The sequence below is a fragment of the Manacus candei genome, unplaced genomic scaffold (genome assembly GCF_025592945.1).
Source record: "Manacus candei isolate 608988 ecotype Guabito, Panama unplaced genomic scaffold, ASM2559294v1 h1tg000014l, whole genome shotgun sequence".
Classification (NCBI taxonomy): Eukaryota; Metazoa; Chordata; class Aves; order Passeriformes; family Pipridae; genus Manacus; species Manacus candei.
The window spans coordinates 43,092,327-43,115,216 of record NW_026138062.1 but is presented as its reverse complement, the minus strand read 5'-3'; the positions used below and the strand labels follow the sequence as shown (position 1 = coordinate 43,115,216).

General features: G+C 41.9%; 1 protein-coding gene across 7 annotated transcripts in view; it reads right to left on the bottom strand.

The window, feature by feature from the left end:
* FAM76B (family with sequence similarity 76 member B) overlaps window positions 1-22,890 on the bottom strand; it is a 51,057-nt gene that overhangs the window by 3,018 nt on the left and 25,149 nt on the right. Inside the window, exons 11-12 of one of the 7 annotated variants that reach the window (XR_007903297.1) lie at window positions 16,145-16,258; window positions 8,429-8,572 (exon numbers count right to left, since the gene is read on the bottom strand). The exons of 4 other annotated variants lie outside the window; for them this stretch is intronic. Coding sequence is in view for 2 of the 3 variants with exons in the window: in XM_051780152.1 (XP_051636112.1) it covers window positions 8,537-8,572 (36 nt within the window). In the remaining variant the exon portion in view is untranslated. Of the gene's footprint in view, window positions 1-8,428; window positions 8,573-15,970; window positions 16,259-22,890 lie in introns of those variants that run through there. 2 more of the 7 variants (XM_051780152.1, XM_051780154.1) reach the window with 2 other exon arrangements.

Genomic DNA, 22,890 nt, shown 5'->3' with positions numbered 1-22,890 from the left:
ATGAGAAAACACACAGTTTTGGTTTCAGTCATACACACTACTGTTCATTAGGGGTTATTTTGATGTTAAAGAATGAATTTCCCCTCTTGGTAGTGCAGAGCTGACTACCCCCATATGCAGATCCCTTATTCCAGGAGAAGTACCTTAACTGACTTACAAAAGAGCAAGGTTCTCCTCTCTGGAGCCAGAGTGTATCTCCATCTACCACAATGTCCATTAAACAGGCTAGGGAAGAGTCTGGGCATTCAGACTAGCTAATGGGTATAGTCTTTATCTATGTTACCAGACTGGGCTATCAGCTTCCGAAGCAAGGCTTATTGGGAATGGTGAGAAGGCTGAAATGCTGAAATTGCCCGTGCATGGAGGGGCAATACATTAGCACTGGGCTTAGGATGCAGGTTGGGACCGCTCTATAGGAACAGTCTCATCCTTGCCTCCACAGCCCTCAGTGCAGGTGGAGAATGCAGGCTGTTTGCCTTGGTCCATCCCAGCAGGGTCCCAGCTTACTTGGCATGTGACACCCTCCCACATACTTGTCACCCAACGAAGAGGCAAAACAGGTGAACATGCTGTGCTTTCACTGTAGCTGCATTTCACACGCTGAGCAGTGCTTAGGAAAAGGCTATTTATGTGGTGAAGGGAAGGGCAGAGGCTGTGGTGAAGAAGCCCCACTCCCACATCAGACCTAATGAGATGCCAGCAATGATGTGACACAACTTTCCAGCAAGGTCCAATTGCAAAGTTGCATCACTTACATACCATTTTTCCAGCACAATACTCCTCATAAAACATTCACATGGATTGGATTTCTACCAGGTCTTCAACGTTTTGAAAACACAAGGTGCTGTTTAGGCACAGCTGTCTTGGTGTGAGCCCTTGGGCAGCCTGAGGACTTGTGAGAATTTTGCAAGCTTGAGTTATTCTTTTGCTTTTTCTATGGTCCTGCCAGCCTCTACAGATTTTTGGTGAACTTCAAGAAGGCTGTGACTGATGCTGCATGGGCAAGACCTGTTTGGACCATAATGGATAAGGTTCTAAACGGGAATGAGGAGAGCTGGAGAAGGCTAAACCAAACCCTTCATGTAACTTATGCATTTCTCTGCTGAAATCTCTTAGGACAGGATTCTCAAAAAACACTTGTGTGACCCAAGGACACGTGTCCCTCTGAAACAGGGGTAGCTCTGCTCTATAACTTTCAAGAGCATTTGCAAATCCCACTCTCCACATCCTTAAGTGTCTGCTTTGTATATTATAAACTATGGGGTAACTGTATGCATTTCTGTTCAATACCTACAAGAGGCTATTAGAACCGCTGGATATTGCTGCATTCTAAATACTGTCAAAAAAATAAATCCCAGCCTTGTCTCTGCTATGCTGTTTTGTTGAATTTTCCTCTGATACATCTCAAAAAAGCATGTTTCAGAGATGTTCCTATCCACAGTGTGTCATATTGATCAATTCCTGCAATTGGATAATTTGCCCAGTGATCTTCCCCATTCTATCTTCCCACCACCCTTGTCCAGGCGGATGGGAGTCTCTCAAGAAACATCTGGTTGCTTCTGAAACCTGTGAAGTCATACAGGAGGAGGTGACCCCCTTTCTGAGTCAAATTCTGCTCATGTCCCAGCCTGGTGCCAGCGAGCACTGCACATCCATTGAAGGTGCAGTCAAAGAGTTTGGGGTTTTATTGCCCCACACTTTGGATGAGATTTCTCAAGGTCACTTTGTGACAGTTGAGCATCCATGTTGCTTCAAAGCTTGGTGGGAATTGGGAACCAGACTCCATGGATACCTTCATGTACCCAATCTATAGCTGACACGTAGGACAGGTGTAAGGCATAAGGAAGATTTCATATTGCTGTTTACCCACCAAGAAAAGGTAAGCAGCACCTCCTCTCTCTAGTCCCCTCCTGTCCCTGCTTTCCCCCTCTTATTCTAAAACTTGCACTCAGGCCTGAATTTTTGCTTCATTGAATCTTCCTTTTCCTGTGCTCCCAACAGTCATGACATATCCAGATCCTGCTTTCCTCCATCACACATCCAAAATTCTGCATTGCCTTCAGCCAGCATAGCCAAGATGTGGCCAGGCTCTCTCCCACTCACACTTTCATGACTGCTGTCTCTTCCTTGCTGGCTTGCCCAATGACCCTTTTGGTTTTTCTCGGATGTCTTTCAAAATTCAGCTGTTGGCACCATTTTCCAGCACCCACTCAGTCTGAGCAAAATAACTCCCACACCACATTGGTGAAAACATCTTTAATGCAAACAGAGAAATATGTTCAATCATTGATTTTTTTTTTCCTTCCCACGTTGCTGAGCATTTGAGTGCTAAAACTTGAACAGCAGCATTGTAACATTATACCTGGAAATGTCACATCAGCAACTGAGGATTTTTGAGTGACGATGCCCCAAGCAAAGCTAGTCCAGTTCTGCAGAGCCCTAATCATGAGCTGCTCAGCACTGGAGCAGAGGGAGCAGCAGGAGGATGCAACTGTCTTCTACTAAAAGGAGCAAAGAAAAGTATGGAATCACTGGGGATACATACAAAACCAGTGTGAAGGTCCATCCTGCAGCCACCTAGTGCCACCTGAGGCTGCTCTCGTTTCGCTCTTTGCTAAGGAACTTGGAGAAAATGCACAAAATGGCTCATGGAGGAGGAGAAAATGGAGAATGGAGAAACAGCTCCTGGAGGTGGGTGCAGGCCTGACGGGATCAAGGACTGTTCTGTAACCCAGGTGAGGCCCTGGTCCTAAAGAACCACCACTGGTGTCCCCTTGCCATTTGGTCAGTCCCAAAACCTCCCAGATTCCAAAGGAGACTGGAGCATCCCCCAGCCCCCCCCATCTGTCAGTGGGCAGCCTGGGTACAATGGGGTGTGGGTGGAAATCTGCAGCCTCCAACCTGTGCTTGCCACCTATGAGGTCAATGTCTCAAATGTCAGTCCAGCAGCAGAAGGATGGGGTCCAACTCCAGACCAATGAGAGAGGTGGGGTCCAGCCTCTTAACCCTGATCCTTCTAGAAGGAATGACCCAGGAGAGAAGCTGCAAAGACCGAAGGAAAAGGGGGTGTGTGACCGGAGCACGTCTAGAGGTTCAGGTTTTGCAGATGACTCAGGCAAGGGAATATCTAATGTGATGGTCTTAATGCAATTACAAATTCCTTGGTGCCCAACTGAGGCATATCCCACATATGAAAAAAAGTCCTGTGCAGGTGCATAAATTAATTTATATTTTCTCTTTCATCCTAGAACACTTAAGGATACATACTACACAGTAGATTGGCCATTATCTTCTGGAGAAGAATTAGAAATCCAGAAGAGGACTCAGAGTCCGTTTAGACTCTATTTTTCCAAACACAAAGGTTAGCTGTAAGCTTTGGGTTCGATCTGCAGTTGCTATCAATTGGCACAATTCTATTTACTTGATGTTATATCAGCAGAGGATGACAATCTTCACCTCATGAGGACAAGAACTCTAGGCACAAGAGTATGGGATGATCCTCCTGCTCATTGCAAGGCCAAACTAAACCCACCACGAAGTGGTGACTCTCTCCAATACACTTGTAGAAACATGAGGAAGAGGAAAACCAAAACATACCCTGCAAAGGCACAACACTATCAGTTCTAAGACACAATCCAGGTACCATTTTCCCTCACTGCAAAGGCTATCAGTGCTTAGTACCCAAAGACTTACACTTACATGGGGGTGGGAGTTGAATGAGCTTCTTTTTCCCCTTCCTGATGCTGAGGTAGCTCTCCTAGGCCTTTAGTGAACCTGCCTCCCTGATGAGAAGAGCATCATTATAATGGAGGTATAGTGAGGCAATGGGCAGACGTGTCTTCACATCCTGATCAGAGCACTCTGAAGTTTGATAAAGTTTTAATTTTAAGTGTTTTGCTTTGCATTCTGCTTTTGGCTCAGCTATTGTGTTGGTAAAGTAATTAGTGGATTACCTCACTCTTGGCTCTCAGCCTTGTGTTATCATGCTGAGCAAATCTTTGGGAACATCTTTAGTAGGGTAGCTTTTTACAGCTTCACTAGAGTTGGAGCATTCTGTGGGAGATCATTTTTCCACTCTGAGACCACCTCTTACTTCTATGCTTGTTGCTGTACAGCCAGGAAGCTCTTACGGAGAATTATTTAGAGGAAGAGGGAAAAAGGTGCACACTGGCTAGAAACCAAAGAGACAAAAGCATGAGAAGGATGGATGCAAAAGACAAAGTAGTGCCCAGTTTCTTGTAGGAACATGGGAGACACGCAGTTATAGTCTGGCCAGAAGGAAGGTAGCACGTACATATAAAAAATCATTAAATCATTTTAATGATGTTTACTGCTTTTCAGAACACACTGTACTGGTTTGCAAAACTTGGCTTTCCTGTCTCAGAACTCTCACTATCTCTTTGTTCAAAAACAACTCTACAACCTGCCTCCTTGTGCTCATTCAGGAAAGGCTGCCAGGCTGCTGCTGCTGTTTGCTTTGCACAGTGTTGCCCAGAGGGACCTAAGTACTGGCTCCTGCCTCAGTATATTGTTGGAATTGCACCTCTGGTAGATGATAGCATCCCACAAGCCTGCCAGAGAGGATTTTATGATGGAGAATAACTCCTGGCTCTGGATCACTTCACATTCTACCATAGTTTTCCTGGTTACCAGTAGTATAGCATAACAGTCATCTTTCATTTAAACAGCAATGAGATCGTGCTGTCAAAAGCAGACAGGCATCTGTGATCAGTACAAAGAGCAGCACTCGCTCATAAATTAGAGTTGCATACTGACCACACATGAAAGCATGCTGCAGGATCTTGACTGGCTGCCTGGCTCATGAGAGGGTGGTATTTCAAGGTGTGGTTGTTAATCTATGAATCCCAAAATGCCTGGAGAGATGACATCTTCTCATGCCACGCTGCTGGAACTTTGACAGACCAGCGTATGTGAGCAAGAGGTACCTTAATACACATGTGTGAGTCCCTGGCAGGTATTTCCCAGGGAGAAGGCAGCACAAGTTAAATTTGGTGCTGACTCTACACTTTCTGTCAACCCACATCTGGGATATATAGGGCACTTGCAAAACATTTATTTTTCAAGATCTGGATGTGCCACAGATTCCCTAACAATTGCGATGACTATTTTGCTTCCTGTAGGTTTTGATTACAAATAGCTAAAAAATAAATTAAAAAAATGGTAGAGATTTTATTGTATATTAGATAGCCGGAAAAACCGAGTCATTTCAAATATGCTGGCATATCCAGAATAAATCCATGGCAATCAATACTTGAGTGGAATTTGGGCTTTTCCTTATCAATTGTGCTTTTGTAACTTTATTATCAGTGATAATATTGATATCCTGCTACATAGCAGGGTTTGTCTGACAGTGCTCTCAGGTTTTGTAACAATGAGGTATTACACTGTTCTTTAAAAAAAAAAGAATTTGGATCCTAATCTCAGAAGCACAGATGAACTTTTATCTGGGCTTTGCTTTGACATTACAGTGCAGGTCACAGTCTGGCCCCAGCATCGCTTCTGCTATAGGCATTTCTTCATTGATCAGGGGGAAAAATGCAGGTTAGGAGGAACCCCTGTAGATATTCTGGTCCCACCTCCTGACTAAGTCAGGACCAGCTTCAGTCTGGACTGTGCTGTGCTCATGTGGCAACCACTGAGATGCTTGAGATGGGCTCCAAGGAAGAGACCAGCAGTGTTTAAGAGGAACCCAAGGGAATACAAAATATTGTCCTGAGTTCCCTGTCCAGTGAGGAGACAGGCTGATGGGGAGGGAGCTGGTATTGGGGATAGTTCTCTGTTCGTACCTCATGTAAAAGTCATTCAAGGTAAATGTCTGTGGCAGCAATAAAGCTTTAAGCATCCAAGTGATATCTAGAGCTGACGTAGGCACCCCAGTTATGAATGTATATTCATGACTCTTCCCTATACATGAAAGGGAGATGCTAAAGCTCAGCAGCTCCAGAGTTGACACACTGAGCAGAGATTCAGGCCATCACCACTGCTGAGAAGTGGGTTGTCTCTGAAATCTCACCTTTCCTTGGGTTCAGATTTGTTGATGAGGCTGAGACTCTTAATTTCATACATTCCCTGTGAGGGCATGGAGACAGGCATCTTTCACAGTACGGGTTACAAAACATGCCCAGGAAGCAGGTGACATAAACTCTAGACTTCCTGAGGACTTTGAACCCACAGCCCCCCCATCATATGGCACACTGACTGCTGGGGAGAGGCAAGCCAGGGTGCTGGGGCCAGACTGGGATTAAACAAGAGGGAATCCAAGACAGCAGACCAGCAATGGACTGGACAGAAGTGGGGTTTCTCATGAGAAGAGAGTCCAGGAGCTTCTTCTTAGTCAGAATTAAAGAGCCTGTGCATAAGCAGTGCCTGGAAACTGGATGGAGGACAGTCATGGTGCTTGCCATGGTGGTGCTGCTTTTCCTGTTGCAACGCTGCCTGTGGAGAGCTCTGCTGTTGGGGACAAGCTATCAGCTCCTCCTGACACCTGCTTCACCTTGACCAGAGGTGGCTGGAGGATTCTGCCCCAGGCTGACCTTTGCTACATGCACACAACCCTGCAGACTAACTCTGCGTGGTGTCTCTGGAACATGGGAGACTGTACATAGACAGTGGGGGGATTTCAAGGACATTGCAGTAAATAAAGCCAAGTGAAACTTATTTTGCCCACCAAAAGCAAGTAGGTAAGCACAAAAGGTTTATGTGAGCGCTAATAGGACAACTGTTGAGCAAACATTGAAACATGTTGACAGATATAGAGAGTTTATCTGAAACATCTGTGACGAGATCATCCCCATCCTAGGGCAAGCTGGGTCACCCTTCATGGTATGTTCACTTTTAATGAGCTGCTATGGTGTTTTTTTACAAAGACTAGCAGTCCAATAGGTTACCTATAGCAGTGGCTTGCATCTATCTATAATACTATCTATAATATGTGTAACATGTTTAACATATCCCTGCATGTTTATAACAGACAATAATCATCAGATAAGCTTCTATAAACTACCCGTGCACAGAGCCCTAAAATGAAGCATGACAGCAAACTATTCCAGCACAGCCTAACATGGAGTGCCTATGATCAATTTAAGTCATGTTCACACTTCTCAAGTGTGTCATCCATATTAGGGATCAGGTCTTCAGGGCTTCAGTCCTCACAAGGCAAAAGAAATGTCTAATTTTCTGAGGTTTTAAAGATTATATAAAGGGTCACCTTGGCTTCTCTGCAGAGACTGCATCCCATTATTCCTGTGTCTGTTTTGAATTAAGTTTCTGGTTCTGTAGGGAGGAAACTCACACAAAGAAAAAAGATTTTATAAAATGTCTATGCAGGGAAACACAGGTGCATTTATTGATAATGTTGTTGTAGCCTTGATAGCTTAAGGACCTAGACAAGATATGCTTTATAGGTAGAGGCAATACTTATTTTTTGGGTCAACTTCCTTGTCTTTACATCTTTTTCTGCAGTTGGAAAAGTGAATCAGTTTGCAGACACAAAAACCTTTCTCCAGGTCCCTGTTTGCTTTGCTCCTCTGGGGCAGGACACATCAGGGACTGCTGCCAGGCACCTGGGTTCACACTGCAGTCATGTCTGCAGCACAGCATTGGTTTTCACCCGAACCTGCAAGATCACAAGGAATTATCCTTGTGTTTTGAAAAAGGATGTGGCAGAGTGTGCCCACCAGACTGCACCTTGACAGGTGAGGGCAGGTGAGCTGGGGGTCCAGGGTGATGGTGAGGGACAGGGTAGTGCCCTCCCCAACATGGCACTGTCCTACAGTGTCCAGCAAGAAGAGCAGAGCAGGGACAGGGATGGTGGCCAGTTGGGCACAGCCCAGCAATGTCTGTCCCCAGCTGCATGATGCTGGTGGAAATACGACCACAACTCCTGTTCCTGTTTGTCAGTGGGTGACTTCCCACCATAGTCTGCTGTCAGCTCATGTAATGCCGAGTCTGATCATGCAGAGGTGCTTTGACAGGTCTGTACAATGTTATTTTTCAGCTCATTACTCAATGCTGCAGCTGAATCCATCAAACCAAAGGTGATTTTACTGCCTTTTGGATAAGCAAGTCAGTGTTTATTCAAAAGGCAGGCTCTTCAGTACAGCTGCTATCAGCCTTCTCACTTAGACTCAAAAATGAAATGTTTCTTCTCAGCAAAGACAGTATTTCCCCCGAGGATCTAGAGTTCAGCTCCAGGAGTTTGCTTCATTATGGTACTGCAAACAGATTCCAAGGCACGCATGTCTGTGTGTGTGCGCCTGCCTGTGTGCCCACACACACAGATCAAATTTTGCTTTTATCCTTCCAATACACTTGATAAACAAAATGAGTATTTAGGGAACAGTTCTTCCACACTTTTTGAAAATTTCAGCCTAGGTATACAAAGCAACCAGTGAGTCAAAATACCCACCTGTTCTCACCTCTTCATTACATTACTGTTCTCTTTGCCAGGCTGTCAGAAGCAGCACTAATAACAATCTCCTGCCTTGTGGCTGGGCTGGGGCAGGCTTTTGTTAGATTAGTTTGTAAGAAAATGCCTTGAATAGTTGATGATCTAAAAGACAAAATAGGAATGAAAGGTCCCCTATTTTCCAGATGTTCAGCTGTGGTTTAGATACACAGAAAGTAAAATTCTATCTGTGCCAAAATCAATGCTGAAGCCTCAGGATGACTGCAGGTTTTATCCCAGCTGCTGCAACAAAACATTAAAAAATACTGAGGACCTGAACACTTTTCTCCTTAAAAAGTTTGAAGGAAATCTGCACAGAGGCAGACACTGAACATGTTTCTTGGGTCCCACATTTTTATCTTACACCCCTGAATACTTTTTGGTTACTAACTCCCAATGCTAAAAATATAAGGGGCAAAAAACCAGTGGCCATGACATTGGGTTGAGCAGCGAAATGAAAAAAGCCCAGTTGCTGTTTCATTGATAAACTGTTCTAAGCAAGTAACAAATGCCTGGTCTTTACAAAGGAGAGTAGTACCTCTTGCTGTGCGGTGATGAAATGTTTGCAAGCCCTGTGCCATTTCAATGCTTTTCATATCCTTGTATATGAATCCATTGATTTCAGAGTGCTGTGGCTGGTACCTTCTCTCTCCTTTCTCTAGATGGCTGCAGGAGTCAGTTGTTTCAGCTTCCTTGAGAGTTGATGCAGAAGGATAGGCACTACTGAGGCACAGTACATCTCATCCAAAAGTTGGCAGTGCAAGTGAGAGGTTTGCATGACAGTGAGCTGGAAGAACATAAGGCTTAGAGTTTGGAATGAAGCAAAAGTAAAGGAGGCACAGGATGAAGACAAAGGGGAAGGACTTGACTTAGCCATGACAAGATTCACAAGGCACCAACTGGATCTCTTCCAGCTCCTGTTCTCTCCTCGTGAAGAGAGCTGTATAAACTGTCTCACACACACACATAATGAATGCTCCTTCATATAAGCCAGCTGCAAATGTCTTGCCCGCATTTGGATTATTTTTTGAGGGCTGCTTCAAAGGAAGGCTGTATGTGAAAGAGGACGCTTGGAAATGGTTTGACCTTTCACCAGAGTCCAGTCCCAACACAGAATGGAAGGACTGCCATTTGATGACTGTCTAATTGTTTTCAGGAGATAAAATGAGACAAAACCTATCAGCAATAAAAAAAGAGAAAGGCAGAAGGGAAGGTGCTTGCCAGCTGGACTAGGGAGAGGCAGCTGTTGGTTGTAAAATGGCTGCTTTGGGTCTGGAAATGTTTCATCTTGCCAAACTTGGAGAAAGATTGAAGAGTGTGCAGGGAAAATAGTCTCATACTTCAAATAATGAAGTAGAAAGTACTCTCAGGTTATGATCTTCTTTAGAGTGTGTTTTCTGCAATTTTACAACTGAAAAATTCTACAAATTTACAACTGAAGTATGCTGCCTAGAAGTGGAAAGGTAAAATTAAACCTTTCTCCAAAATTATTCATGGCTGCTGATTTTTTGGTTGCATTAGCTTCAACATTGATAACACAGATAAATCCATCACAGTACATCAAGAAGATCATTGTTTATCTCTGGCCTATCCTCAATCAATCTCTTCAGTTTATCAAACATGAGACCGGATTCCCAGTTTTAAGATCTATTACAGACTAATACCCTACCTCCTGCAAGTTTCTATTTTAATAAAGCTCCACATAAGTCCAGCAATAACAGCAACATTCTCAATTCTAACTTTGAGATAAATCCAAAAGTCACCACTAAAAACACAAACTGCAATTTAATCCCCCCCAAAAATCTAAAAAATCCAGTTCAAGTCCTACTGTATAACATGTCAAAGCCCCACAGAATATCGTGTTCCCCAAATTAAAACAAAACAAAACAAACAACCAACCAAAACCTATCAGGCAGGACAATTTAATTTTTTTTGTATGATGCTCACTGCTGGAGAAAATTTTATCGGGAATCTGTAGTATCTTAAATTCATTTTCACCACTCAAGTCCATAGTTTTTTACTGCATATGACATGCTGACTCAAGATATCTCACTGTTCAACATAAAGCTTGCTCTGTCTTATTAGCTACTCAGCCCATAGGGAAAGCATTCAGTGTGATGGGCACCATGTGGCACAGAAATGTCTCGAATGAACAGAAACATCAGGAGGTGCATTCTTCTGCTCAGAGTGAGTCTTAACAACAGCTGTTCACAGTTTTATGACAAACTTCTTCCAGTTTTGGGCAATTATAGCACCCCTTCCCTCCCACATGCACTTTTGTGTTGTTATCTGTTGTTGTCTACTCAGAAGCTATGAGTAGTGAACTTAACACAGTTTGTCTTTAAAATATATGTTTGATGGGAGCATGTATTAAATTAAAACCAATGTGAACTAGTTATTGATTTTGGAGGGTGGGGGGAGAAAGCACTCAAATACATCTTCTTACTTGCAGTTCTCTACCAGAGTCAACTAAATCAAAATTTGACACAAGTCAGAATGCCCGCACACCTGGGTTATAAAAGAAAACAATACCAGAAATGCAGATAATTGCTTTTGATCTTGGGTAGAAAAAAAGTTTAAAATCTCTGTGGTATGAAATCTGAACTAAGGCTTTTGAATACCATGTATTCCAGTAGGAGAGAATTCATTGCAGAAAAGTCTTAGTGAAAAACAACTCAACTTCCACCACCATCAGCTCTAAGACTCTCTATTAATTTGCATCTAACAAGGTCACAATGATGAAGGCATTTTTGCTCTAGGGGATGTTACCTGTTACCTCTTCATAGACAAGTCATAGTACATTTGATGACTCAGTGTAGACTTTAGTGAGAAAAGTGCTGTTCATTTTTTGTGGCCCTCTACGATGTTATTAATTCTCTATCCTTGCACTGGTTCTGAAATATACATATGAATTTGAAATTTGTGCACTGAATGTGAAAGCAACATTGTTTTCACATGGAGTACAGTTGTGGGGACATTTAAACAAGAACAGGCTGCTCTAAACAGAAAACATACTGAAAGAATCAGCTCTAAAACCAATATGAGACAGAAAAGTGCATCTTAATATAAAGGGACATTGTTTATAATTTGTATGGCTAAAAAGAGAATGGAGAGCAACATCTGTGTCCTCTTTGCTAATTTTGTTTTACAAATGCACTCCGGCAGCACACACCACAAAAGGGTCTTATGGAATAAGAACTGCTGCAGATTAAAAAAAGAATAAACACTCTTCTATAATTGCAAGGTAGAAGGAAGGTAGTAAACAGGTAAGTTCTTCCCTATAATTATCCCTAAGCTTTCTGTCATTTCAACAATGCTATTTATTGCTGATATAAATGTTATTTACACAGGAAAAAAAGGTAAAGACATCAGATATATTTCACAAGAGTCAGTAAAGGCTGACTTGGATCCTACTAACACTGCTTCAGAGCAGCAGTACCTCTGCTTAACTGTGTGGACCTGCATGGCAGGGGTCAGGAGCTGTCCCTAAGATGGTCAAGGATCAGGGTGATGTCATAGGGCCATCTTGCTTGGGAAAACTATGTGGCCTGATGGCAATGGCTCAAGTTGCTCAGTGCTAGTTGGCATATTAATATACTAATAAAAACATATGAAGAGTCCTAGTGAAGTAGATGGGAGGCTTATCTAGCTAAGTTTCCTGTCCTTGAGATTGCTCAGGATCAAACAGAGAGGGATGAATTTAAAACACTGGGGGAGTAAAGGCAGCCACTGCCTCACCAGAACCTCCCCACTACCTGGTACTCAAACCAGGCAAGAAGGCCATGGCAAGAAGGGCTCAGGATTATCTTTCCCAGATGGGGGACTATCATAAAACAAGAAAAGTAAGAGCTTCAGGGGAGGATGCACTGCTGGAAACTAGGTGATTGCTCATGGCCTGTTTCTGGTGCTGAGTGGCACCCACAGAGACTGGCAGCCAGTTGCAGCCAGTGGCACAGCCAGTACTACAACAGTGGACTTCAGTTCCCAATTGGGATTGTCCTGGCTGATCTCACTCCTTTGTGATTACGGCTTGGCACATCCATAAGGGATAGACAGAAAGGGAAAATTCAGATGAAATGGGTTGATGGTACAGTCAAGCTGCCCAGCCCCAGTACCCAGTATGCTAATTCTAATCAGACACACCTCCTTCACAACTAAACAAAAGATGGCTTCCACATCTGAAACCAGCCTTCATCCAGTTCTGTGATGTTGCATGGTTCAACAACAAAACTAAACGTGAAGTCTCACACTCTCCCTGATCCTATACTTTTCTCTCTATGTTAACTCCAGTCTTCATTACAGTCTTAATGGTCTTCCAAACCCGGAACAATTACTTAACAGCCTCTACTTTTTCCTTGTGTATCTTCTAGGACTAGGTAGCAAACATGTTTTTTTGCCCCTTTGTCCCAAACCTTCATCCTAACCCAGTACAGAGGACCAGATCTCAACCACAGTGGCCAGAAGCTGTTTTTGTTTACCAACACAAGCTCCAACTTAGCCCTCTGATCCTTGAGGGACCTCATTATAAAGGTGGATCTCCTTTCTCTCCCAAACTGTAGCACTTCTCCCCGCCTCAGTCACACCACTATCACACTTCAGCAAGTCCCTCCAGCCATCATGGACTCAAATAAACCCATCTCTTTAGCTCTGCTGGTGCCATACCCACCCCTGCTGACATATTCCAGAAGCAAACTAAGTCTCCAGTTACCCTATTCTGGTAACTCACCTAGCCTTCAACCTGGAGACCCAGCCCAGTGTGAAGCCTGAGCCAGCACCCGCCACTGACTGCCCAGTGACCTCGGCTGTGCCGCTCTCCTGAGCCGAGCGGTGGATGGGCACTGCAGTCTGCATAGGGAAGTCTGATACCCTCTGCACCACAGGGAAATTGCACGCCACGTCTGCGTGTGTGTACAAGCTCTGTGAGCACAGAAGGGAGATCTGAACACCATTGATCCCCTTTACTGACTTCTCTTCATAGCTACGACAAGTTAGCAACGTGCTTAACTGGAAGCCAAAGGACTTCTCCCTCCATCCTGCCCAATATCAACAAATAGCTCGTGGCATCAAAGTTAAACAAAAGCTTTGCATTTACTTTCTCTGTTATTGCAGTAAATCACGCTGTCGCGTTGCCATAGAAACAGCAGCTACCACAAACATCACTACATAGTGGCATCAGACCAGCTCCAACAGCCAGGTCTTCTATTTTCATTCTGATGCCAGTCCTCCTTTCCCTCATCCAGCCCTGTGTTTTCAACTCTTCTACAACATGCTGCAATTTTTTGATGAAAAAATAGAAATCAAAGTTCTATCCTTTTTAGTGGAAAGTTTTATCAGAGAGGATTAATTGTAAAAACCTACACTTTTGTTAGCTCTGAAATACCCAGGCAGAGTTGAACAACTGACTATGGAGAGTTGAGACTTTGGTGAAACAAACTCTTAAGTCTAGTCAGATTTGAAAAAGACAGTGAAGAGCAAACAAATCAATCACAAGCTGATTTGAAATACTCTGTAAACAGCTTTAGCAGAAAAGATAGAGGGTTTTTTCCTCAAATATTTATGAATCTAAAGATACAGATGGGTAGTGGGTGAGATTTTTAAGAGCCGTGTTATGCTAATTTATATTCACCAAGGATTTTGGAATTTTCTGTAGCAGAATTGCAAAACATTAGAACCTTCCCGTCTGATCCTCAAGCTCCCCCTCGGACAAATATCCATCACTTTCACAGAAAACCTAGTATAACTTCAGTATTACACACATAAAGGGCACAGGAGGAATCCTTTAACTAAAATGAGCAGGTTGCTCTGCTCTAGTGTAATGAAGAGTATCTGCTGGGATAGATTTGAAATCTCACCAGTTTTCACTGACAAGAAAGGTTTGCAGCCAATTCAATATGTGTTTCGTGCACTGAGTAGAAAAGACAATTTTAACATTTTTTTTTTCAGGGAGAAGTAACATGAGTTTTCAAAGACTGGGTTCTTTATTATTAAAATGCCTGTCTTTTATTTCATTTATTCTGCTTTTGCTAGCCACATGGTTAAAGTTAGGAAAACAAACAGCAGATACTTTCCAGTCAGGAATGTTTACATTAGGTCTAGCTTATCTGTGCAAAGAATAATCTATGAACTCTCTCTGGCCTTTTGGATAAGCAAACGTAAACCTCATTTCCCTTTATTGTCCACTCCACATAATAACTAGCCTTTCCAAAAGGCTTCACAGAGGTTATTCCATTCAGGGTGGCTCCTGGGGATTTCCTTTAATGGCTGAAGGGATCACTGTATGTGTTATTGAGTAGTAATATTGGAGTTGTGATGGTCTAAGGATAAAGCAGGCAAGTTTGTAGGGAGAGGTATCACCTTATCTCAAACTAATCAATAGAGCTGGAAAAAGAGAAGCCTTCAAGAAGGAGTCTTTTCTCATATCTCTGAAGGTAAACTGATGTGCTCCACAGGTTCATGCAAGCAACCACACAGTCCTGTCTCTTTTTTGCGAGCATCTGTACAAATCCTCTGTGAGCTAAACCAGCTCAGTAAACTAGTAGAGGACTAATCCAGTAAAAACCAGTGGATTTTTGGGGGCAGTCAACAGTCTGACTTGGCCCCTTGCAAGGTCACAGTTGGTGCCATAGATGCCAGGAGCAAGGGAGAAGAGGAAAAGAGGCAGGGTCCCCTTTCTGGTGACCATGAGATGTATTATTGTTGCAGTTATCTGGTGGTGGGTAGGCTCTGGTTTGGACCTTTCAAAGGGCTTCTTTAATTCTGCTCACTTGAAATGCTTCAAAAAACAGCAATCAGACTAACCATCATAAGGGTAGACTTGAACTTTCAATAGCAGTCAAGTGGCAGACGATGCTGTCAACATCTTTCATTAGAGGCTTTGCAGCACTTCCCACAGCCTTTTTGGCAGGTAGGCACTTAGACTGTGGCTTTCTCAAGGCACTCACGTAGCTGGTGCCAACATGAGGATGGCTAAGACCCCCTGTTACTGATCATGCCTTTATGTCTAGAAAGACACAAAAGATTAAATAGCTTGGGCATCATATGCTTGCTGAAAGGGCCTCTTCTTTAGCATGTCGAAGTTATTGAAAGTGTTCTCACTAATTTCAGTGAGATTTGGATTTGGTCACATACAGGCTGGCAATTCCAAGCATGCTGAGAAATTTTGTCCTGCTGTAGAGATTATAGGATCTAAAAGGCAAGGTAAAGCTACCAAGTCTAAGCTGCAAGCTAAAATATGGCAAAAGGCTTTATTTATTATTTATTATTTATTTATTATAGATTGTGGTATAAATCTTCATTGGAGTAATTAGATAATTTGTTTCAAGGAGATGTACAGTTCTGATATGAAAAAGACAAAAAAGAAGAATTGCCACACTTATTCACATTCAGTTAGTGACCCAAACTGCAAAAAATTATAAATATATTTTTTCTTAAATTTGTGCAAAATAGTAATGTACATTTTGAAAAAGCCAGTTTGTAATCATGTGCTTTAAAGAAGAAATACCTTTGAAGGAAATAAAGTTATGAGATAAGAGACTTAGAGTCCATGTGTAGTTCTAAGGGCTCCTGTTTTATTCAGTCCATAAAACCCCACCATGTTTTATGGTCTCCTCCATGAACACAACCTGTACATGAGCTGACAGAAGTTCTTGACTGTGTTATGAACGCAAAATGCCTCACCCTTATCTCATTTTTTGGCTCCTTTCACCTGCTGCAAACTTCATGGTGGTTCCTTTAAAGCTGCCCTGTTCCAGTGACTCACTTGGAAATTATGGGTTTTCGTGCCTAAATGTTCTGTTATGAAAGAGAGGAAAATAAAGATGCTTCACTGTTTTCTCATTTAAGTAGATTTACACAGCTACTATCAGCAGTTGAGATTGTTTTTCAGTAAAGGCACGACTCTGGGGCTTTACCTTCATCTTTCTCTGACAGAAACCTTCCAGAAAAATCTCTTCCTTATGAAACCTTTTTTTGTTCACTCAGGTTTCCAATGTGAGCTTTGTACTACAGCAAGACAGGTTGCTGTCTTCCTGGGCAAGAAGAAGCTATGGAGATGTTCAGGAAGAAGTAGCAGCAGCCCCAGTTTCTCATGTAGCCTGTGAATGGATCAGCCACATGGCCCGTTACAGAGCTCAGCTCTGTGTGGTGGCTCTTATATTGGTGTAATCAGACCAGACCGATCCATCAATCACAGATGCTGCATGCCCCCACGCTATAGGACACTTCTACCAAATTTTAGTCCTAGTGGAAGATCAAAAGCTGCCACTGTAATGGCCATAGTGAAGCAGTAGGAGAAACGAATGGCGGGATCAATATGCTGTGTCCCTCCAAAGGCAGGGGTATGTTACATAAAAATCAGGCCAGCCCTATGAAGCGAACAATGCCTCACACGACAAAGAAAAGCAACTCTTCTCCACCCAGTCATTGCCAATCTGGGCTGAAAGAAAATTCCTGATCCCAAATCATAATATTGCACAAGTAGCAAAACCAGGCTCTTGACATACAGCAAAATACCTGCACTGAAACACAGCACCAAACCATCACCGATATCCAGGGAAGGAAAACCCTGCTCCCTACTCTTCCTGGAGACATATTAAACACTAAGAAGAGAAAAGAGGGCTTGCTCTACATGAAGGAAATCTTCACCATAATTGGCAGCAACTGGGAAGGAATTTTCAGATGCCTAGAGTCGAACTAAGTCAATCAGGGACGCAGATTGGCTGGTTTACCTTGGCCCCAATTCATTAGCATACTCAATTTTTCAGACCTTTCAGATTTTATTCTGATCCAATCCAGAAAGCCAAACCGTCATGTCTTGGGGAAGGTCTGTTTTGGGTCAATGTTTTGGAGGGACATCATAGCAGAAGTGTGCTCTGTATCTCCTAAATAAAAGTATACACTTTTCCAGCTTCAGTGAATCACCACACCAATCTCTGGTACAAACCTCCCCAGCACTCCTAAATCTGAACACAATATGGGGAAGGTTGAATGTCACCTTAGAAGATCTCTTGGAATTAGCACTCTTGTATCAGAGAATTTAAAAATTACTTTTTCCTAGTTTTAATGCCTAATTCTGCACCTTTGCTGAATTATACAATTTAAACTCTTCTTGAACATCTTCTTCATTATTTCTGTGACTGAAAGCTGCTTAGTTACCTCTCTTGCCAGACCTTTTGTACATAATTTCCCCACATTTTCTACAAGAATATAATTTAAAGAACTATAGGGAAAAGTGATGCTTCCTAGGTAATAAAATATAGAAATCCCATAATTTATTTCTTGTCCACAGATTCCCTTTAGGGTCTGCAGGCACTCATAACACCAAGAGAGTCGTTGCATTGCCTTCCATAAACACGCTACCAAGTACTGCCACCATTCCTATCACACCACCACATATTGCTCTAGGCAACCACCACCACAGAAAAGTAGCTGCTGGGATTCAGTGTCTGTAATAATTATAAAATTACTTCTTTTTTTCTCCTGCATTTGAGGTTTGCACTTGCTTGCCTTAGTTTGCATGCCCAGGGGATTCCTGTTTCCATTTGTTATTTTCCATTTGTTATTTTGGGGACGATAATATTCTCAGTGACACTGCACTACTTTCCTTCTATTGATTTCTTTCCCATGCACTGGGGAACATAATCTTAGGATGAGCATTTTGCATATGCCATTCACTTAGAGCATTGGTTGTTGAAGCAAAGATCAATGATGGACAAAAATATCTGTGTTCCTCCGCAGAGCACTGAAACATGTAGTCTGAGATAGAGGAATGGTCCCAAGAACAGCTGTGACATGAGGTTCTTCAAAGGGCCATAGCTAATTCTGACTTCTCCTGTGTCCCAGTAGAGTGGCAAGTAGCAGCCAGTTCAGACCAAAATAAATCAGATACCCATTCTCTATCACTGCTTTGTTTCTGTGGGCTGATTCATGGCAAAAAGGAAGGAAGCATCGTCAAGGCTGATCACATGGAAGCAAATTTAGCAGGAGCAGGGCTCAAGTCAGGATCCAGTTGCTTGTCAAGAGCACAATACTCCCCCCAACTTAGCCCCCCAAGTAACCCATGCAAAGATAAAAAGGGAAATCTCATCTCACTTTCTTCCTCTCTGTAAGCGAGCAGATAAATTTCATTTTTCTCTTTTCCTGAAGTCTCTTCTGATTGAAATACTCACATTCAAAAATCTTTGCTGGAACAAAATCTGCACATTAATTCATCTGGGACTGCAAACTTCTAAATAACGTTATTTGGATTCTCCTTGGTTACACTTGTTTGGCACTGGCTGTACTGGAGTGATGTCAATCAAAGAGTAAAAGTCATCTCACTTACTTTATTATTGTTCCATACTTGACTCCTTTTCTTTCCAGTTTATCCATTTGCAATAATAAAGAGATCTTTCACATGATTACTGGGTAGCATAACTAAGTTTCCACAGCTATTCGACACTTAAATGTCCTTGCTATAAAATTCCATGCACAAAAGAGAAGGTATAGCAAAAGCTCATTTGGAAAAGAAAATACTCCATATTGGTACATTAATGACTGTCTAATAGTCAAATTCTTTGCATATTATTGTTCTAATTTTACCCAGCAAGACACAAAATTGCTTGGCAAAGCAATCATCAAAGCACATAAGCATATGTCCTGAATAGATGCTTTAAGTTAGTCATATGGTCAAGTACTTTGCTGAACTGGGAGCTCTACGTTATACAGGGGCTGCTTCCAGAAGTCTGGCCCACTAAAAAGTACAGACTAACAGACAAGGAAGCATAAGGCTGACAAAAGGAAAAGCAAACTTGAAATTAAATGATGACTACTTCTGCTTCAGATAATACATGATCTTAGTGACATAATGAAGCATGAATTAAAATAAAAAATAAAATTATTTTACTAGTCAAGACCTATCCACATCCTTGTCCCCAGCCCATAATCGTGGAAGGACATCTATGAAAAACAGGCAGAGGCCACATGGATAGAAAGAGTGTAGGGACAGGCAAAGGTGATTTTTAGGAGATGAGGACAAATGACATGTCAAAGCTGATGCCACTGGCAAACTATAAAGGACTGTTGCTGTAAAAAGATGAGAGGCATGGATGAAGCAGAAGTACAATACTGGAAGAAATAGAAGCTTTAAGTGATACAGAGTGAAGTAAAGACCTACACGCAAGACTTCTGATTTGACCTGCTATAAGCATGGTTTGACATAAATATGCTGTCATCATAGCAGTGAATGAGAGAAATCTGTCTCCATCCCATTCCACAATTCATCACCTTAACACAATCATCTCTACATGGTTTGTGAACATCTATGAATAGGCATTTTGCTAAATTTCCATACACACATGTACTTTTTAATTCTGTTCTATGCATTGTTCAAAACTGATTCTTTAGCCTACCAGCCTAGCTTGAAATGCCATTATCACAACAGTTTTTGAAGTGTTTTTCCAGATAAAAAATAGACACAGACTTCTAGAAACACTTTAAGGACTACAGTTCCATGAAACCTGAAGTCTTAAGATAACCAAGTGATAAGGCACTGATCAGAATATTCTTCTGCACTTTCTGATAGGGAGTGTCAGAAAGAACTTAGCTCTAAAATAGCTTTTAATGCCAATGTACTTTTCCAAGAAAACAAACATTGTTTTCCACACAAAGTTCAAGGTATGCAGGTTTGTAGTGGAAGTCAACTTTTTGTTAGCATGCAAACAAAGAACTCGGTAAATATCAGCATCTAATCATGCTATTTTACAGTAACAAAATTCCTGCTATTATGGCTCCCCTGACAGAGATGCATTATGAGAAAGAAATAAATTAGAGACAAATTATCATCTCCAAAAAACATAATAAAAAGAGACAAGACTGCTTTTGTTCAAATGAATTTTCTGTTTTGGGATGCATGAGTTATTAATCATCACTGCACAGGGAAGTGACTTCTTCCACTCCAAGAAATGAAGACTGAAGTTAATACAAGGTGGGTCAAGATTTTTATCCTAAACACAGGAATCAAACAGGAAGGTGTCTCCTCTGCCTTAGCATAGTCTTTCTGTATTTAAGTAGGTATAAATGAGATCAGAATATGATAACCTTTCAGATACCTAGAGGGAAAACACTCCAACAGCAAAACACCATTTCTAGACAGTTTCAGTAAATGCATTGCACTGGTAATTTAATGACTAATTGCGAAATCTGTTATCTTGGAGATGAAAAGATTTTTGAAGATTTAAGATCAGATTTCAAGTTCAAGAAAAGCAGGAAACAAAAAAGGAATGATAAACTAAATACTGGAAAACACATGCATGACTCAAAGTCCTACAATAGAAACTGCTGTAAATTCCATACACATTAATATGATTAAAAACAATTACACAATATGCTTTGTATTGAATGTGAATTAGAAAATTTCAGAGAACTATTGAAAATTAAAAGGACAAAGAAGCATGAATCTTGCTTTGCCAAAACTAATCAGCAAATGACTAGGAGGCCAGAACAGTAATGCTTACTAGGCAAGACACGACACCTGGACAAAGGAGGTCACCATCTTCAAAAGCCAGCCATTAAAACTGCCAGGTGTACGAAGCATCTGAGGCACTGAAATGTCTAAGGCAACTTATTCAGCAGTGTACAGCTAAAGAAAGAGGGGTACAACAACCCAGAAAAATGTGGAGAGCAAAATCTTATGTTAGATATGAAGGAGCTTCTAAATATTGTTACAAGGACCTGGCTGTCTGAGCCTCACTATGGTTACATAGCGAGACAAGACAATAACTCTCACTGGATAAAATTAGCCTCTGTAGGAAAGGCCAGTTTTGAAGACTCAAGTGGGACATAAATAATGCAAAAACCTTATGATGACTCCTCTCGATGGACCCTTTCTAGAAGGAGAAATAGAATATTTGGGGCAAGAAAAATAGGGCTGAGTTAATTAAGAGTTGTTTTTCACATAAGCTTCTGGGCCAGAGTCTGGCGTTGGACACGATGATCCTTGTGGGTCCCTTCCAACTCAGGAGATTCTGTGATTCGAGATTTCATGCGCATTTTGGTAAGTTTTGGATTATTTTCCCTGTCTTTTATCTCAGTCTCTGAAACGAAAACAATCTTCAATTTTTGAAACTATACTTCGGAGCTTCAAGTGCACAGAAGGCATAGAAACAGGCAAATCCTTGGCTAACCTGGGAAAAAGAGAGTACTGAGAGTAGTCAGTGAAGTGCTGGAAACTATGAGCCATTAGTTGACGTAGACAGACATAATGTAAACTGACAGCACAAACTCAAAACATTAATTGCCAAGCAAAATGAACTCTGCATACTTGTACGTACAAGAAAATGCTAAGTAACTGTTTTGCAAAGAATGGTAAAATATGGTGCAATGGAGAAAAGCAAATGATAAACACTTTAAAGGAAAGAAAAGTTATGAGACTAATCTTTTGGTGCTTCAATTTTCTTCTGATCTTGTTGACCTGCTTCTAGCCATGTACACATTTTATATACACAGCTTATGTACACAGCTTATCCCCTGTAATATATCACTGCATTAACTTAAGTAATGCAAGTGCTTTGGAATGAGAAAATCAAGGTTGACAGCAGATCAGTTGTGTAGTACTGATAAGCAAGTGGAGGTTGCATACCAGCTAATTCAAGAAGATCACAAAGAAAGTACATCTGACTTTGAATCAGAACACGAAGCAGATTCCACAACCACTCTTACTTACATCACTACCAGTGGGAGACAAATTTCAGACAGGACCAACATTTACACATACACAGATAATAAAAACAGGAAGATCTGCACATGCAAATCTTACCTCTATGTAATAGACTCCAGGGCATGACATCAGTCATCCTTGCACTAAACTCTAATCATTCACGGCTATAATTAGACAATAAGGTGAAGGTGGGCCAACTATGCTTTTTAAGAAAATCAAACCCAATCTTTCAACCATTCAGGTCAACAGGAGCCAGGGTGGGAGGCAGTGGGAAGGGAAGAAATGAGGCTGTAGGGTAGAGGTGCACTGAGAAATCCGTGTGCAGAAAAAGAGAATGGGGGACCCTCAATACCCCTCACTCCTACGTAGTCACTGACATGTGCTGGAAAGCATAAGATTCTTTCTGCTTCTTATCTTCTTTCTACCCCAGCCCCTTTGTAACCATCTGATGCCTCCCCAGCCATAATCCCACCTCCATAGGACCGTACACCTACTATCTTGCTCTCAGAGGTTTCTTGGAAACACCTCCTCCCACATGCACCATGAGCGAGGAGGGGACAGGCATCCTCCTCTTACTCTCCACAATAAACAGGAGAAAACCAGAAGGAAAAGAAGAACATAAAAAAAGTGAAAGCATCTCTAGTCTAAACAGACAAAGGGACCATGGGAAGAATCTGTAGAAGGGAGACTAAAAGGAGAGGCAAAGTCCAGAGAAGGTTGGCAGAACCGG